At 47.3% G+C, this 18,896-nt stretch overlaps 1 protein-coding gene and 1 long non-coding RNA gene across 8 annotated transcripts in view; one reads left to right on the plus strand and one right to left on the minus strand.

Moving 5' to 3' along the window:
• The first annotated feature begins 413 nt into the window (after positions 1-413).
• On the plus strand, positions 414-18,079 carry LOC125102900 (uncharacterized). The gene is made up of 3 exons (XR_007128225.1): positions 414-474; positions 15,345-15,523; positions 16,446-18,079. It is a non-coding gene; the product is annotated as an uncharacterized LOC125102900 (long non-coding RNA).
• The window catches only part of TRAF3IP2 (TRAF3 interacting protein 2), a 48,693-nt gene continuing 31,295 nt past the window's right edge, over positions 1,499-18,896 (minus strand). For 3 of the 7 annotated variants that reach the window (XM_047734505.1, XM_047734507.1, XM_047734506.1), the window contains 6 exons: positions 15,738-15,916; positions 12,926-13,014; positions 9,469-9,537; positions 8,197-8,313; positions 4,754-4,828; positions 1,499-2,080 (listed from right to left, as the gene is read on the minus strand). In XM_047734505.1, coding sequence (XP_047590461.1) covers positions 1,934-2,080; positions 4,754-4,828; positions 8,197-8,313; positions 9,469-9,537; positions 12,926-13,014; positions 15,738-15,916 — 676 coding nt within the window. In that variant the 3' untranslated portion in view covers positions 1,499-1,933. The other 4 variants (XM_047734508.1, XM_047734510.1, XM_047734509.1 and 1 more) reach the window with 4 other exon arrangements.

Consider the following 18,896-nt stretch of genomic DNA (forward strand, 5'->3'; position numbering starts at 1 on the left):
TTCCCTCGTCATTCACCTGGGGTGGGAACAGTGGCTGAGAGCTCAGGACAGGTCTCTGAAGGGAGGAAGGGTCATAGCCTCACATTATTAAACCCTTGCAAACTGGAACGATTTCAGAGAAATAATTGCTGACGTCATTTTACTTATAATTGTTGGAATCCTTAATGATGGTGTCCCCTTAACCAAGAGAGTCCCACCAGGTCTCAGACGCTATAGCACTAAGGATGCTGGTGACCTTCTCACTTCAGGTAATGATGACCTCAGGCAAACTAGTGGTTTCCCTTTTCCTGTTTTTATAAACAGACATTCACTTTACCGCCCAGTAGACATCTAGGTACCATACATGAACCCGTGTTCTTTGCAATTCATTGGCAAACCTTCTTGTTTAGCGTGGATATTTGTCTTTTCCCTACGGTGCCATACGAGGGCTGAACTGACAGCATGATGGTCTCGTTTCCGAGATGACAGAGACAGGTAACAGGAAACAGTAGCTCTCTTCCCCCAGCCCCACCTTAAAATCTTCCTATTTCTGGGGCGCCTGGGTGGCTCAGTGGGTTAAAGCCTCTGCCTTCGGCTCGGGTCATCATCCCAGGGTCCTGGGATCGAGCCCCTCGTCGGGCTCTCTGCTCAGCGGGGGGCCAGCTTCCTCCTCTCTCTCTGCCTGCTTCTCTGCCTACTTGTGATCTCTGTCAAATGAATAGATAAAATCTAAAAAACCAACAAAACAACCTTCGTATTTCTATTTAGGGCATAACTGTCGCCCCACCAACATCACCCCACCTTGCTCTACAGCTTATGTACATTATATATATATATATATATATATATATATATATATGATGTATTTATTATATAGTTATGTTTGTGTTTTCTTGAGATCAGATGAGCAAGATATATATTGCTTCTAAAATTACGAATGTGAAGGTGTTGCTGAAGAGAATTTTAAAAAGTAAACGTAGTTTTGTCCTCTGGGCGATATAATTATGAAAATTCAGTCATTCCTCAATTGGGTATTTAGAACTTGGGTCCCAGACCTTAAACCACTTAGGGCCCAAAAGATACTTTCATCCACGTCATTTTAGAAGCGAGTCCTCAGGGTTTCAGGCAAGTGACAGGACCTGCTCTAGGTCACACAGCTAGTTAGTGGGAGGATGGAGACAAGGGCACCAACCCCTGGTCCAGCCTGCCTTCTGCCGCCGCTGTCGCTGCCTCCCGTTCCTGGATATTCTTCCGTGGATAGCCAGGCCCTATTTAGAATATATTTATAACCACGGCTGTGTGTTGTACGGAATGGTTTTGCCAAAAATTTCTACTGCAAAAATAAAGCTTTGAAGATTACATTAAAAAGGGATTGTTTAACCGTCTGGCTCTAATCCTCTCCTATAGACCAGTCGGATACATTTATCTAATATGACATCCAAGCAGCTTTCCCGAAGCAACTGCCCGCGTCACTAGGAATTAACACACATCCATTTCCTTTGAGATAAGTAAAACACCATCTTACAAAAGAGTAAACATTTTATTATTTGTACACGAACCAGGCTGATTGGAGGACCCACGAGCATCTGGCTAACTCATAAAAGTAGCTTTAAGCGAGGGGAGGGTGTTTGGGGTCGTCAGTGGCAACGTCATTTATATGACCTAGGGGCTAAGTAGGGAGAGGCCCAGAATGGACGCATCAGGCTGTTAGGAGCAGCGTGCTGGGGGGTGGGGGTGGGGGGCGTCAGAAGTAGGGACTACAGAGCAGCCACTGCCTCTTTCTGAAAGGCAGGGTCTGTGGAGGTCTCCATGGGAAGAGGGGTCTGCAGGACAGGTCTTCGGGGGGTGGAGAGGGGTCCTCTGAGAGGGACCTCGAGGGGACGTGTTGTCGGAACAGGATCCGCCCCTCCGCCGCCGCCACCAGCACAACCCCAGGGCTCTGGGCACGGAGGGGTCACAGGGGCACCACCTGAAGCGTGGGCAGGGGCCCCCGGGGAGGGGCTATGTACTCCTCTTCCCTGAGCAGCCGCAGCAGGATGTTTTTCTTATTCTTGGGCCAGCTGTAGACGTGAGTGTTCTGAAGCCAGGTGGGCACGTGCTCCTAGGGGAGAGAGCGCGGCACAGGGGTGAAGGCCTTTAGACAGAAACCCGGATTCCAGATCCCAGGCCCAGCTCCCAAACCTCCATGGCTTCCCTTCATGGGCGTGCCCCCCTGCAGTCTCCCGGGAGTTGTGCTGTTTGGCTTTTGGAAGGGGTTAGCATGTGAGGCGCTCCCCGCTTCGGGGTAAGCTGTAGATCTCATTATGGAAACCACATGTGCGCAGCACTGGCTGTCAGCCTCCCAGGCTACCTGCCCTTTGCATTTCAGCGTGCTTGTCACCACCCTCACATAAAAGGGGTAGGACAGAGGTCATGCAGAGTGATGTGAATTCCTTTGTGGCTCCAGAAGAAGTATGCTAAGGCTGTGGGCTTGATGTAATTCATTATCCTTTCATTCCAGCCACACAGATCTGGTCTGCAGTAGAAGGAGCCCACCAGATCTGGGATCAGGCCAAAAGCAGAAACTCTAAGCCTGGGATCGTGAGGGTGCCGTCCCAGAGTGCCCTCACGGAGTGGACATTCTGTGGGGGAGACAGACGATGAATGAAGAAAATATATAGTAGGTTTGACGGTGATACATACTGTGGGGAAAAATAAGGCGGAGAAAGGGGAGAGGGAGTCCTGGGCAGGGCGGAAAGGCTTGCGGCTTTAAGTGGAGTGTTTAGGAAGGGTTTCACTGAGAAAATGAGCAAAGACCTAAAAGAGCGGAGGGGGCCAGTTTTGTGGATGTCTGGGTCCAGGCAGTGCAAAGGTGCTGTGGCGGGGGCGTGCCTGGCCTGTTCAAGGAGCAACAGGCCAGTGTGGCCAGAGAAAAGTGAATGAGTGAGTGAGTGAAATAGAGGAGGAGGAGAGGTCTGGAAGTAGAGGGGCCTATGTCAGGGCCTTCTAGGTTTTTCTCTGAGTGGATGGGATCCCTTCGGTGGTTGCAGAATAAGCTTAGAAGCAGCACCTGCGACAGGTGGGGCATCATGCTGGTGTGGATGACACCCAAATGAAAAAGACGCAGCTCCTGCCCTGAGGAGTTCACGGCCCAATGATGGAATGTAAATGAAGTAAAGAAACTATTTTCTAGGCAGTGGTGTACCAAAGGGGCAGGAGATGGGAGCACTCTACCTCGAGCACAGGCAACCAGGGGTTGTCTGAAGAAGTTTCATAAGCATTAATAAAACCAACTCAGGGCTGCCTGGGTGGCTCAGTGGGTTAAGCCTCTGCCTTCAGCTCAGGTCATAGTCTCAGAGTCCTGGGATCGAGTCCCACATCGGGCTCTCTGCTAGGCGGGGAGCCTGCTTCCTCCTCTCTCTCTCTCTCTCTCTACTTGTGATCTCTCTCTGTCAAATAAATAAAATCTTTAAAAATATATTAAAAAAATAAAACCAACTCAGAGTTGGTCTCCTTTTCCATCACTGTGCTCCCGCCAGCCCTTCCACCCCCAACCGCAAGCCCCTGGCTCAAGGCACTCTAGGTAAGAGAGCTCAAAAGAGGAACAAGTTAGTATATTGGCAAGGAGGATGAGAGGTCAGCAGAATCTAGGGATTGGGTGATAGAAGGCTAAGTGAGAGCTGACTACCCAGAAAAGTCAGGGAAGGGCATTGCCAGTAGGGGGAACAGATAGTGAGAAGGCACAGAAACAGAAAGAACAGGGCAGGTGTGAGGGCATGCTGGGATAGTCCAGTATGACCAGAGCATAGAGTCCCTGTGCAGATGGTGGGGAGAGAAGACTGAGCAAGTGGGCACAGCCCTCTTCTAAGGGGCCTCATCTGTCACGCTGAGAAAAGTGGATACGATCCCGGCGTCCGTCAGAATCCACGACACAGTTTCTAAGCTGGAGCGAGGCAGATCAGATCTGCATTTTGGATGTTCCTCTTTCATGGCAGAAGGGAAGGTGGCTAGGACAGGGTTAAAGTAGACAGGGAGACCAGCAAGGAGATCCCGCAGTGGGAACGAGAGCCTGGGTGAGGGATGGAAATGCACGCTGTCGCCCAGGGTGTGAGCTTTGTAACCTGAGGTCATCTCAGGGGACCTCTGCCTCCTGCCCCATGAAGTCTCTGCAGTCCTCACCTTCAGGGATCCTCCCAGGTACAGCTGGGCCTGCGCTCAGGGTGCTGTGGTCTGAGTCTCAAAACAGTCATGACACCTCTGCCTCCCCATTGCCAAGCTGGAACATGGCTTCAGACGGTTTTTGTCCCCATGCCCCAAACTGCTAGAATGTTCTTTCAGTGTAAAAACACTCATATAAACCACAGTAAAGTTCACTTTGGTAACACTGTAGATTTAATTCCTGTCATCTACAGATTTGAGAACTGAACTCTGTGTACCAAAATACCTCTGTGGACAGTCAGCAAAAATTGTCCATATCTTGACTTTTATGTATGAGAGATAAGAAGTATCAGATGAACCGTCTTTTTTTCTCTCCTGAGTTAAAACACAAACTACTTCTTTGTGTGTAATGGCTGTTTGAACAATTAGGACAGCGATGGCCCAGCAGATAACACCTTAAAACCTTCCTGATTCAGGCTGCTGAGCTGAGTGCTACAACTTGTGGATCTTTCTGGTAACACTGTTATCTCTAAGAACTGATACAGAGTTCACAAGCTTTTCCACTGAGAAGCCCAGATAACAAGCACACCAAAGCTTGAACTGGAAGGTTTTTGGCTTTGCTTATTTCTTTGTTTACCTTCTTAGCATTTGGGAAGAGCACGGGGATGAATCTGAAATTCATGCTTCCTTGTTTGATGAACTCGATCTGCATCTGGAACAGAAAGAATCTGAAGGTTTGAGTTCAGGAATGAAGGAGAATTAATGGCACCCAGGCCCTTGCAAGCCCCCATAGCATTTTTATTCTGACTTCCTTGAGTGCCACACATGGAGGCTTTTAAGGTCTCCCCATTACACATGCATGCCATTCACTCATTCATGAATCATTTATCGAAGGCCTATTAAAAGTCACACTCTGTGCTAGACTTCAGGTTTCAAGGAGCTTCTAGGGTGTGCCAAGTTGGCTTGTACCGGCTCAGGAAAGCCAGTCGTATGTATCCCTTCCTAATTCTGTGTTTGATGACTTTACACTGGTAGCTTGAAATTGACCATAATGAGAGTATTTATACCATGGAAATGGGGAAATGCTACAAATCAGATTTCTTTCTTTTTGGGGGGGGGGGGTGGTGGAGACTAGTTTATCAGAGCACTGCTGATACGATTCCTATCCTCCCAAAGCCAGCAGATTGGTGAGCAGGAAGAAGGATACACTGCCAAGCACAATGCAGTGTGAAAAGTAGAAATAAATTGCTGTGGAAACCCAAAATGGGGGCCACCCATTTCTGCATCAGTGATTTGAAGGACAGTTAGGAGGGATAGATCACTTAGATATTGAAAGACAAGAATTTGGTCCGGGAGAGGAAGCAGGGGTGAGGGGAAGGGCATCCTCAGTAGAGGAAACAGCATGAGCAAATGTCTAGAGGTTGTGAGAGTCAGTGGGGTTGGGACCAGCTAGCACCGCTTTGCGGCTGGGGCACAGGATGGGCTAGGGAGGGAGATGAGGCTGGGGGTCCGCTGTGAGGAGCTCTGCCAGCCACACTGGAGGTCCCCCACACAGTTCCAGTTTGCGCTGACACTGTCGTGGCCCCCAAAGACTTAGCTGCCAAGACTTCTTTATCAAACCCAGAATTTTCAAGCTGAGGGGAGCTAGTGTCTTCCCAATGCTGTGACCAGCACAAAGCTCTCAGTCATCTGATGACGAGGAGATGAGGAATTATGTGTTCCCAAGTATTTCATCTTCCAATTGATTTTTATCACTGAGGAGTCTTCATTGTACAGGGGAATAAAAACAGGACAGAGAAGAAAGTGACAGTGGTGACAGCTGGTTATTGAAGTCACCATAGAAACCCCCTCATAAACACACACACAGTCGTGCACGCACACACACACACACACACACACACACACACACACACGAATGCACCAGTTTTTTTTTCCTCTGAGAACCACTGTCTTTTACAATTGAGAGGACCAAAACGTGTTTTAAAACAATCTGTGTACTGTGTGACATGAACACGCCAATCACCAGGACAAACGTGTGAAAGGAAGGGCCCAGGGTTGACAAGTTACAAGGGAAGAACTGGATTTAGTCTCAGACTTCCATCCAGTTCCCAGAATCCTTAAAGTTTTGCTCGTCCACTAGGCCGCACCGGATGCTGATTTCCTCTCCTATTTCCAGACACTGGCTTTTTGTGGAGTCGTTGGCCCTATGATGCAGTTACTCGTGGCTACCTCTTCATTCCCTCCGTCCTAGAGGCTTCTGCTGCCTGGAGGGGACCTGGAGGTCTTCTTATCTGGCCTCTTGAACCCCTCCGGTGATAAGGAAGGGCCCGAGACACTGTTGTCCCCAGAAAACTGAGTTGGGAGACAATCTGGTTGCTGGCAGGGCACCGTCAGACACGCTCTGGGGGTAGCTGTTTCACTGCCTGGCATTGCCGCACACCAGCACAGCATGACAGGTTTCCTCAGGAACCGGCAGGGACCTGGAGCCCTTCCCACACACCAGCTGTCAGCTCCCAGGACTGGCAGGTTCCTAGAGATGCAGACAGGACATCCAGTGCTTTGGGCCACGCAGACATGCAGCATCCAGCCAAAGGACGGCAGCCCCCGCAGCCAGCCGTGACCGTGTGCTGGGCCTGTCCGTAGACCATCAGACTGGGAGAAGATGGAATGGGAGGACGCTTAGCCCCTGGTTCCTTGGCCTTACTCTCTGGCTTCACCGCTCACCTTGGCCTTTACTTTGGGTTGGTTCTAACCTCAAATAAGTGGTTGGTACTTGCTAGAAGTTCTGAGACAGATGGGGAAGCCCCATCCACCCACCTGCTCTGCCTTTTTCCTGGGCTTCTGATCCACAGGGCAGACTCGGACTTAAGTCAGCCTCCCCTGAGGTCTGCTGCTGGTCCCCTGTGTCCTGCCTTGTGCCGCTTACTTATTCTATCCGGGCCACTTCAGTGTCCTGCCCCATATTCCCATCTTAGTCTATGATCCTTTCTGTCCATTCCAGGCGCTTGTGGAATGTTCCAGATGGAATGGAGCTTATAAGTTCTAGTCCAGCGGCTGTCAAGTCTTTTTAAATCTCAGAATCCTTGGTAAACAAACAAGCCTGAGAAGGGCAAACCAGCTCTAGCTGAGGTGGGATGGGAGACCCAGAGCCGCCCTGACCCCCAGCACCTATGGGCACCCAGTAGGGACTCCACAGAACATTTTGAAAGTCACAAGCCTAGTCCAGCATCCTAGTCAAGCAGAACTGTCTCCACAGCACCTCTGTCATCCTGGAAAGCAGGGAGATCACTAGCTCACAAAACAGCCAATTCCAAAGCTGGGTGATATTTTCTGTCAGAATGTTCTATCAGATGCCAAGCAAGCCTAACTTCCTACAAATTTCTCCCACTGGCTTTAGCTGGGCCAGGCCCCATGGTTTGGGTGTGGCAGCGGACTGTTGCTCATCGATCATGAGCTCAGAACAATCCCTTCCCTTGACCTGAGCATGGAGATGTCCCAGACATGACCCCATCACATCTTCACAACCACCCTGTAAGTAGCAGTGACCCACTGAATGATTGGGGACATGGAGGCACAGAGAGGTTTAGGCGGTTGGCTCAGGGTCCCACACCTATACAGGAAGAAGCGAAATTTGAACGAAGTCCCTCTGACACAGCACCGTGTGTCCTTTCCATTCCACTCCACTACTCTGCGTCTCTGATGTACCAGGGGACAGAACAGGACAGATGCAGGAGCCCCCTCTCCTCACAGCCCTGGCCCAGGCCCCTCTTGGGACCGCCCAGCTGTTGGTGAACAACCAAGCCAGCAGAGCCCTGCTTTCCAGGGTCATCTAACCGGAAGTGAGGGATCACCAATGACTGTCCCCTTGCAACAGATAGGAACGGAGTCCCAGAGATGGGGCCGCTGGCCCACAGTCCCGAAGGCAGCCAGAGCCAGAGGCAACATTCCTTGTCCTGCCCGGGGTTCCTCACCCCATCACCGCGCCACCTTCCATTGGTCCCCAGCGGAGGACAGGCCTTCCCAGAAGAGCGCGCCCCTCTCTGGGGGGTGGCGGGGTGCGACGTTCCCCTCGCCACTCACCATGCGATGAATGTACTTAGTGTGTAAGCCGTGCTCGTCCTCGTCCAGCTGCGACTCGGCACCTTCCACATCCTGTTTGTATTTGGGGCTGATTGCTACAATTATCATCACTGTCTTCTGTTAATGAGAGAGAAAGCATGTTTATGGAAGTGTCAAGGGTGGTCCGTTCGGGGAAGGAAGGTTCGGGGAAGGCAGGCTGGCAAGCGGCCAGCAGGGCCCCAAGCCTCCCCCCAGGCCCCCGCCCCGAGGGCCTGGTTCGCTGGTCCTGTGCGGAGAGCGCAAGGCGGCGGCCCCCACTCGGCCGGGCTCCTGGGTCCCCACCTCCCCACTGCCTCCCTCCCGGCTCCCTTCAAACGCGAGCAAACGGCTCGGTGGGGCGCCCTCCTAAAGGGAGGCGGCTTGGCCCACCATTTTGCACAGGCGTCGCTGCCGAACAGACGGAAGCCTGGCCCGCCCCGCGCTGCGGCCGCCCCGCGGAGAAGCCCCCTCCCTCCGGCCGCGGCAGGGAAGCTGCGGTCCGCGCTCCCGAGCGCCCTGCCCGCCCGCCGCGAGCGCGTCTCAGCGCAGCCGGCAGGAGCGGCCCCTTCCGCACAAAGCCCGCGTCAGGCTGCAGACAAAAGGAAAAGCCGCAGAACCCCAGCCTGCTGCGACTCTGTCCCCCACCGCTCCCTCCAAAGCAAGCGGCTGAAGCAGCCGACACGGACACGCTGGCAGCGATCAATTTCTATCTTGTTAAAGCACAAAGTGTCCCCGTGGTCAGTATAGATTCTGTCAGTGGAAAACAAATCACAGGGCTGCGAGTGGGCGCCTGGGTGGGGGGCTGCGCGGCAGGGGCAGCCTCCCCACCTCCTCCCCCCACCCCCATGGAAGCTCTGGAGCCCGAGGGGCAGAACACTTGGGGTGGCCTCGGATTAAATTGCATTCTGTCGCTCCCTCCCTACTCCCTGCCTTCATTTCCTCTTTTCCTATTCTGGTGCAAAAAAAAAAAAAAAAAAAAACACACACACGAAAAAAACCAAAAACTGTTTGCTCTGATTGTTATCAACCACCTGTGTCTGGTTTGACCGTTGTTTCCTGCCTGTGCATGTCCACGAGGGTGACCCCATCCTTCCTTTCCAGGTCTCCGCAGGGCTGCCAACAAGCGAGGCTTTGTTGGGGGCTCTCGCAGCTCTGGACTTGGTAGGTTTGCCAGGGCTTCGTTCATAAAATAACTCCACAGGCGAACTGTCTTTTTTGCCAGAAAACGAGCTCAGAATTTGGGACTGTACTTACATCTCTAAGGTAGCGTTCCATCCACTTAATAATATCAATGCCTCGGATTCTATCCTCAAATATGTCAATCTACGAGAAAAAGATGTGGGAGGTGGTTCTTAATGAGAAGCTTTCTGTAGGTGTAGAGGGAGAGAAAACACAAGAGACTGTATGCATTTAAGACTGGAAAAATTACGATTGCTTTTTGCAGGGAGGAACATGTAAGTCTAAAAAACAAAATACAATTTTCTTAAAGTGTTCCCTACTTCAACATGAGTAGGCATTCAAGTATTTAATATCCGTAATTAGGATATAGTGGTACACATCAAAAATCTATCTTTGGCTATACAATAATTATGTTTTAAAAATCTGAGAGACATAGTAGACCAAGTTGGATATAAGCCAGCAACATATATATATATATGTAATTTGAAAGGCTAACATGATATCATCCTGGAACATTTTAATGAATGTGTGGTGTGCAAGTACTAAGATCCAATTCTGGTGCTTTTGTTGCATTAGCCAGGTCATTATTATGGTATTATGTCCAGTTTCGATCTATGCATTTAAAAAAGATTGGATGAAACTTGGAGCAAATCCAAGGAACAGTCACAAAAACAATTACTGAGAAGGTGGGAAAAGGTTTATGGTGAAAGTCAAGAAGCAGATCTCTTGGGCCTTGAAGAGACTGATATTAAATATCAAGTCTTCGAAGGAATATTTGAAGGGGAGAAAAACCAGTTATTTTCTATTTTTCAGAAGACCAAATAAGGCAGCCTTTCTGGGGCTCTGGCCTGTCCTGCAGCCAGAAAGTAATGTACGTGTGTACAAGGTGCTCTTGCTTACAAGACGGATTATACGCTAGAATGGGTGACTCAGGGATAGTGTCCTCGAGGAGGGGTTATTTGATTTAGCCACACCGCTCTCAGATCAGTTGTCCTAAATGTCACTCTGCCATTTAAAACGTATCAAGTCCTAGCCATTCAGCAAGCTCTCCAGGCCATCTGTGACCCAGCCTTACCTCTTTTCCTCACGTGCCCTGTCTACTTTACTCCCCAGCACTCTGAAAGCATAACACAGACCTCCCTGCTCTCCTCTCCCACACGCTGACTTCCTCGTCTTTGCCTCACCTGCTTCTGCGCCATTGTGACCAGTGGTACTGGACAGTAAACACATTATTATAACATCCTTTCATTTACTGTACGTCTCGTTTACGTCTGCCTTATCTCTTCAGCCTGGCTCTCCTCTTCCTGTGGAATGAGAAAGTGTGTCTGCCAAACTGTCAGACACAAGTTCAGAATATGCGTCTTTACTGATGGAACACTCAAAATGGAATGGCTTTCTTTTTGGGCTGGATGATTCCTGCTTTAAAATGTCAGAGGGGGGGCACCTGGGTGGCTCAGAGGGTTAAGCCTTTGCCTTCGGCTCGGGTCATGATCTCAGGATCCTGGGATCGAGCCCTGCATCGGGCTCTCTGCTCAGCGAGGAGCCTGCTACTCCCTCTCTCTCTGTCTGCCTCTCTGCCTATTTGTAATCTGTCTGTCAAATAAATGAATAAAATCTTTAAAAAAAAATAAAATGTCAGATGGCCAATGACCACATGAGGTGATCTTGAGAAAGCCTGTGTGGCTTTCAGTGACTGGACTGGTAACCCACTTCTAACATATGAGACAGAAGCAATACAATGTCAGGGTTGAGAAGAAACAGACAGCTGGGATCTACTCTTGGTTCTACTCTTGGCTCCTGTGCTTCCTACTTGTATAATTTTAAAAACATCACTGAAACTCTCTAAGTCTTATTATCTTTATTTGTAGTATGTGGTTAATAAGCCTACTTCCCAGGATGGTTGTAAGGACTGAAACAGTTGGACATGGAAAAGTACATCATAACGCCAGGCTTGAAGTAGGTACTCAGTAAATGGTTATTTTAATTGTTACCCCAGGACCTAAATTATTCTTTGCTACTGAGGTGGGCTTTCTGGGAGGCACAATGTGCTGGACTATTTCTCCAGATCTCCACCAAAGTCCACAGCTTCTGTCAGGCCAGCTTCTTCACAGCTACTGTTTCAGGCCAAATTGTGTCCCTTCCCCCCAAATTCATTATTTGAAGTCTTAACCCCCAGTGCCTCAACCTGACTGTATTTGGTGATACACTTAGGGACTCTTGATGTATCAATACAGTAACTTAGCTGTCCAGGGTGGGACTCTGTGATTCTACTAGAAGGCTTCCTGGTGATCAGAATCAAGGATAGACTTAAATTCTAAGTAGCCTCTGACTGGTAAGGTCCTAAAAACCTGTCCTCTTTTCCAAGGGCAATCAGTATGCTTATTTGGAAACATCCAAAAGTAAGATCTTTTCTGAGATGTTGGCCTTATGACCTGTAATTTGATTTTATGTCCTGGTTTCCACAGTGCTTTCTTATTCCAGAAATAAGAAATCGAAATGTTGGTTCCTATACAGTCACTCAGTCGGAATGTATAAATTGTATGCATCTTAAACTTGCGGACACTTCCATTAAAAAAAAAAAAATTACAGAATAAAGAAAAAATTCAATAAAAACTGTTAAATAATGCTAAGCAATCATTAAAATGGACGTTTAGTTACTAAGTAGTTCCTTTTTATCCTTCAACATTGCTATTCATAGATATTTTCCTTGATTTTTAACTACTCTCTAGAATTCACTGTCACTAAATACCCCACGGGGGCCTCTGGGAAGGAAAAGACGTGATCTCAGTGTTTGAGGAAAGCCAGCCCTTTGAGTGGCCTCCTGTGGTATTTTATTTATCCTACAGAAGAACGTACATGACATGAAGCTGTGCTGTTGGAAGGCGCTGCAGGGAAACTTGGGGAGCGTGGACCTTCTGAGATTCCTTGGGCCAAGGTCACAGCACATGGCAGGGCTGGGTAGTCTGCCTCCCCTAGAACTAGACTAGATCAGCTGAGAACCTGGCCGCGGATTCCTCGCCCAGGAGCATGACAGCCGCGTCAGGGTGTGGAAGGCAGCTGGGCACGGGGGGCCTCATGCTTCAGGCCTCACAGCCCAGTGCCCAGCAGTAGGACCTGATGCAAAAGCAGGTGGCCGGGGGAAGCCTGCAGCCCCCTGCACCACAGGAATCCCAGCCGAAGCAGGCATGCTTGGTGGAAAAGGGACAAGTCCAAAGTGTGGTGGGCTCTGGCCTTTCCTTCAGGCCAGGGGCCAAGCTGCATTTGCGGTCAGCATGAACGCACACCGTTCTGGCTGTTCCGAGGTACTCGGGGTTGCTCAAAAGGCAAGCAGGAAGGAAGTGCCAGAGTCTCTGGATAGCTGAAAATCTGGAAAATAATCACCTACGTCCATAAGCATTCAGTTCACAATCCCGTAACTCAAATAATACAGTTGAAAACCTCAACAGTTATACGAATGGCTTTTCTCCCTTTGTTTTTCTTCCCATTGTACTCACTTTAGCTGTTCAGCCTTCTCTGGGGATGAGATACTTACTGCAGTTTGGAAGCCATTTACCAAGAGGAAGTTCACGAATTTCACCACCTCCATGGCTGTGTCCATAGAATAGGTGATAAAGACTTTCCCTAAGAGAGATTTTTCACACTTATTAGAAACTCGTCAGATTATTCTATACCGAGCGCTTGTAAATTGTGTGCAACGTCTTTCTGTCTTTCTAGAATCATAAAGTGAAACTTTGGGATGCGGGTGGTCTGAGGGCTCAGGCCTGCAGCTGTGTGAACTGCTGTCCTCAGGAGAGGCCAAGAGGCAGGGGGTCTGAATAAGGGGGCGCAGACTGCCCCCTGTGCAGGGAAAGAGGAACGCCGGCAGCCTCAGGAGGCTGCTGGAAAACCACGTGATGCATTAATACAATCCATCAGCCAGAACCCACAGGTCCTTGAGATGAGGCCACCTCCTGGTTTCTTAGAGACACTTGGCACTGTGCCTAAGGAATACTCTCACAGCAGGCCAAGCCGAACCTTGCTAAGGGGCCACCCAGCAGTGTCCTCTTTTGATCTCACGATGCTCTCTGCTTGTTTAACAAGAGCAATTAGGGGAGAGGGAGGAAGTGGTTCCTATGCCCTCCTGTCCCTTATGGGAGGGAGAACGGCCACTGGTGGGGGAAAGGCCAGGCTGATGGGGTACACGAAAGCAGAAATGTTAGCAGGACCTTTAGTGGCTTGAAGGACCGAGATGCCACCTCGGGGCACCCAGCGTCACTGACCCCCTTCCTCCTCCCTAGATCAGCCTGGAGCCACAGAGGGCACTGTGCCCATAAGCCTGACCCAGTCAGGATGCAAACCACTGTTTTCTCGTGCTAAAATCTTGTGGGAAATTATCTGGTTAGCATGGTGATGGGAGAGATGAATAATCTCTGAATGTTGGCTTTTAGTCTGCAATGGACAGGCTCTATCTCAGGAAGTCCCTGGGGCAGAGCGTGGAGAAGAAAGGAAGGCTAGAGAGAAAATGTAAATGTGTATGTATTCATCTGTGCTTGGGCTCTGGTGCTTTGGAACAGATCTCTCAAACAGAAGTGTGGACGGCGGTCACATTGACTCATTTAAGCAGTCCTGTTGATAGCACTCAACCTATCCTTAACACCCAATATTCAACCAACTCCTACATAAGAATTTTAGGACTCCTTTATAGACAATGATCTATAGACTGACATCAGGGTGCTGACCGATGCAGCATCCACTCTCCAGGAATACTCAGAATTAAAATGTGTGAGATCTTGGGATGCCTGGATGGCTCAGTGGGTTAAAGCCTCTGCCTTCGGCTTGGGTCATGGTCTCAGGGTCCTGGGATTGAGCCCCACGTCGGGCTCTCCGCTCAGCGGAGAGCCTGCTTCCCTCTCTCTCTCTCTGCCTACGGCTCTGCCTACTTGTGATCTCTGTCAGATAAATAAGTAAAATATATATTTTTTTTCTGTGTCCTCATTTATTATGACCATATAGCCTGCATTCCTCTGCTCACCCATCCAGGAATATAAGTAAAATATATTTTTTTTTATTTATTTATTTGACAGAGAGAGATCACAAGCAGGCAGAGAGGCAGGCAGAGAGAGAGGAGGAAGCAGGCTCCCTGCTGAGCAGAAAGCCCGATGTGGGGCTCGATCCCAGGACTCCGAGATCATGACCTGAGCCGAAGGCAGCGGCTTAACCCACTGAGCCACCCAGGCGCCCCAATATAAGTAAAATATTTTTAAAAAATAAATAAAATGTGTGAGATCTTTTTTTTTTTTTTTTTTAAAGATTTTATTTATTTATTTGACAGAGAGAGATCACAAGTAGACGGAGAGGCAGGCAGAGAGAGAGAGAGAGGGAAGCAGGCTTCTTGCTGAGCAGAGAGCCCGATGCGGGCCTCGATCCCAGGACCCTGGGATCATGACCTGAGCCGAAGGCAGCGGCGTAACCCGCTGAGCCACCCAGGCGCCCAATGTGTGAGATCTTTAAGAAGATTAAATAAATTTTTTGAATGATAAACAACAGTGGATCCTTGCCACAGAAATCTTTAGGAGTCCTAAATGACTAGAGCACAGATTCCCCAGATGGGAGTTAGCAAATGCAAAAAGGCTTGATTTCCAGGTTTGTTTCAAAGAGGCACCCAGATTTGCAAAGGGCTTCTCAGAATCACCTGAGCTTCTCTAGCAAGCACAACAGAATATAACAATTTCATAAGTAGTGGCTGTTTTCGTAAGATTCCTGGAACTTACTGTCCTGACTGACCTTAATATGAGAACATTTTGGTGATAGTTCAACATTTCTGGTTCTGGCTGCAAAATATGGAAAAAGAATCATCACCTGACACTTAGTCGAATGTTTCTTTAAATAAAAGGCTTAGTTTGCATTTGGTTGTAAAGCAGTATGGAGAATGTGAGACCACTTTTTCCAAACAAGATTGCTCATTCCTACAGGAAATGACCTCGTTCTTGATGGCTGCTGCTAATTTATGGCGAAACGCTAGGTCCCCGGCCAATACCACATGGACATCCAATCAATTTACCCAGGGGCAAGTCCACTCAAGGGCATCATTTAGAAGAGAGAAGCGTTCGGGTTACTTGTCACTGGAGTATATGTTTAAGAAAATCTCGCGGTAAGCATTTTGTGAGTATTGCTGGTGGTCTCAGGGTCACTAAAAACATTGCTACAAAATTGCGGGTTACTCTTTTTAGCCAAGAGTAAAGAAGTAAAATTTATTTCACTGTGTATATGAGAAATACCCAAGATTATGGGTGAATAATCCTCAAGTATTCTGAAAGTATAAGACCTGGCAAAAAGAAGAAAAAACAACACTGCAAACAACTTACGTAACTCTTCTGGCAAATTGCTTGTTTTCAGAGTTCCTCTGGCTGGAAAGTTACTAAGGGGTCTAGGGACAGCAGCTGGGGATGGAGCCTGGGGACCCAGTGGTCTCAGTTCTGCAGGACACTCCAAGGACTCCTCAGGAACTCGGGCTTGATGAGGTGGCTGGTTATATAGTTGGTCCCTGGAAAAGAATACGTTTACAGTAAAATTTTCGTTTTTTACAATGGCCAACCCAGAGGGACAGAAAGTCTTTGAGATGCCAGTGAGCTAGCTCTTCCCTCTGCCTCCGTTTCTTTCCTAAGTGAGGGTTGCTTCATTGAATTTGAGTCAATAAGTGACTGGCGGGCAGCCGAGTGGAAGGACCCAGGTGAGGGTTTGAAAGAGGGAACTTAATTTGATTTCTCCATTTAAGGACTGTCTCATTGGGAAGATAAGTGGTATGTACAAGGCAGACATGGTCACCAGTAAAAGAAAGTAGTATAATGGGTGATATACAAGGTTGGTGTTACAGGCGTTCAGATAAAAAGACAGGATTCTTAACTCGTGATAGGTAACATTTAATCGTGTATCAGAAGGTAGGAAAGGCCTTGTAGGCTTCAAGTTTTTATGTTGTTGCTAATATATAGATGAGAAATCTGATTTTGAAGACCCCTTAGAGAAGTTTCTACCACATCGTTATATGGCGTCTTTATTATTTTTTCGGTTGACAGGTACACTTGTGGGAGAATTGGAAAGCTGAAGGGAATGGAAGCCATGCTTCGGCCACTTCTGCGGGTTCTGTTGCAAAGTGCTGCTGTGAGGTGCCGAGCTCGTCAGGAGGCATCCCCGTGTCCTATGACCAGCCTCCCTTGTCAAGTTAAGGGCGTAGGCATCCATTTTGGGTCAGTGCAGATCTAGCAGGAACAGAATGGATCCAGTCGTTGCAGTGGCTGTGGCTTGCTGATTCTGGATTGTACTATGGCAGCGTGGCCTCCAACGGAGAGTTCTCTGGTGACTTTCTCATCTTCTGCCTCTCTCCCTGGGACGGAGGAAGCAGCTTCTTTGGCGTCCTGTTCTGTGGTGCTACTCTGGGGTCTTTCTTGGAACCCTGGCCTAAAACTTGCTCCTCTAATGGCCAACAATTCTAGAAGCACCCACCCCCCGGCCCTGTGTTAAGTCCCTTCTGCTACAAATAACTAGAGTTGTTTCTGGGTTTCTGACAGGGGGACTAAAACTGTGTCTGTAATGTTTTATTTCCTTAAAAAACAACAACAACAACAACAACAACAACAAAACCTCTGAAGGATGTGTGGCTCTTTGTTAACATTTTTTTAAAAATCTAGGGAGTGGGAACGTGGATGTTTGTTATTTGTTGTAGCTTTGAGATGGTTTTCTATTCTAAATTTTCAAAACTGCTTTGATTTCAAAATCAATGTCTATCTGCCCAGTTTTTATGGATTATTGCAAACACTTACATTTTTACCCAAAAGAGTAATAAAAAATTTTGAAAGTCTTATGCAACGGGACTTAAAATAAAATTACACAGAATCCCAAGTGTACTATATTTCTGAAGTGTGAATGTTTGAGGAAATTATTTTTATTTTAGATTTTTACTAATACATAGAAAAAAAATCCTTATAAAATATGCCCTCATCTAACGGGGACCCAGGTCCACATCCTTTTTGCATTAAATCCCTTTATACTGAAAGTTGCTTGGTTGTAATAGAAGGCAATTGCTCATTAGATTAAAAAAAATGTTAAAGCTTTGGTAATGTTAAAAAACTTCCCTGTAAAAACAATATCATGGATATTAATGACAGAGTAAAGTTTCTATGTCAAGGTTCACTTTCAAATTTATCACTGAGGACTAGCTTCTTTATCCAAACTTATTTTTCATTATCCTAAAATGATAAAATAAATCCAAGGAGACCACAGCAGGCTTAAATTGATGTTACAAAAGCAATTCCTCTGTACTAACTTCTCAATTCTTCTGTAAATCTAAAACTATTTTGAAATAAATGTTTATTTAAAAAATTACTATTGCCTCCCCTATCCAGTGCCAGTGGACATGTTTCATAAGGATGCTTAAGTTGTGTTTGTTTTCTTGGACTTGTAGATATTTCTTATGCAAGAGTACTTTTCTGGTTGTAAAATCACATTGTCTTGATTTCGTTATTTAAACTCTGTGCCATTTTTTTAAAGTTTATTTATGTATTTCAGTAAACTCTACACCCAACTTGGGGCTTGAAGTCACAACCCTAAAATCAAGAGTCACATGATCCTCCGATGGAACCAGCCAGGTACACCAAACTCTGCGTAATTTTATTCTTAAAAAATAAGGGCTCTGTCAGGAAAGCAAATCTGAGAATGTTTGGGCCTTTTTTTTTTTTTTTTTAAGATTTTATTTATTTATTTGACAGACAGAGATCACAAATAGGCAGAGAGGCAGGCAGAGAGAAAGGAGGAAGCAGGCTCCTTGCAGAGCAGAGAACCCGATGTGGGGTTCGATCCCAGGACCCTGGGATCATGACCTGAGCCGAAGGCAGAGGCCTTAACCCACTGAGCCACCCAGGTGCCCCAAATGTTTGGGCTTTTTAGGAGAGGGGAAAGCAGGCATGTGCCTTATCTGCCATTGTAAACAGAATGGGCTTTTCTTCTTTTAATAAACTTTCTGAGCTAATTACCCACTTCCGCATTTCTGAAAAATCTGCTTTTAAAGGATCTTTGTATCTCTCTTTGTATCTCATTCTAGTCTCAAAACAGAATATAATTTTACTTTGAGTGGTATATAAAAATTCTGCTTGAGCAAGAACAAACCTTTCATCTACTCTTCAATTTTTTTCTTAAATTAGTAAGTTCCATTTCTAGGAGTTCTTCCTCTGTATTTTAGATCCGTAAATTAAGAGAAGAGGAAAATGTGAAGAAAAGTTGAAGGAGAATGAGGGGGAGACATGACTGAAAGTTAGACATCTGGTCTGGTCAAGCAAAACCAGAAATGGTTTTCTGAAAGAAGTATCGGAAAGACCTAATAATGGCGCTCCATATGTGTGGATGCTTGTATTACAAAAGAAAACAACGGGCTTTTTAAAACTGCTACTGAGAGCTAACTGAATTTAAAATTTCAAAGTAAGATGGATTTAAACAGGCGTAGAAACTAGGGATATAAGCAAGAATTTCCTAAT

Source organism: Lutra lutra, chromosome 6 (assembly GCF_902655055.1).
Source record: "Lutra lutra chromosome 6, mLutLut1.2, whole genome shotgun sequence".
Taxonomy (NCBI): domain Eukaryota; kingdom Metazoa; phylum Chordata; class Mammalia; order Carnivora; family Mustelidae; genus Lutra; species Lutra lutra.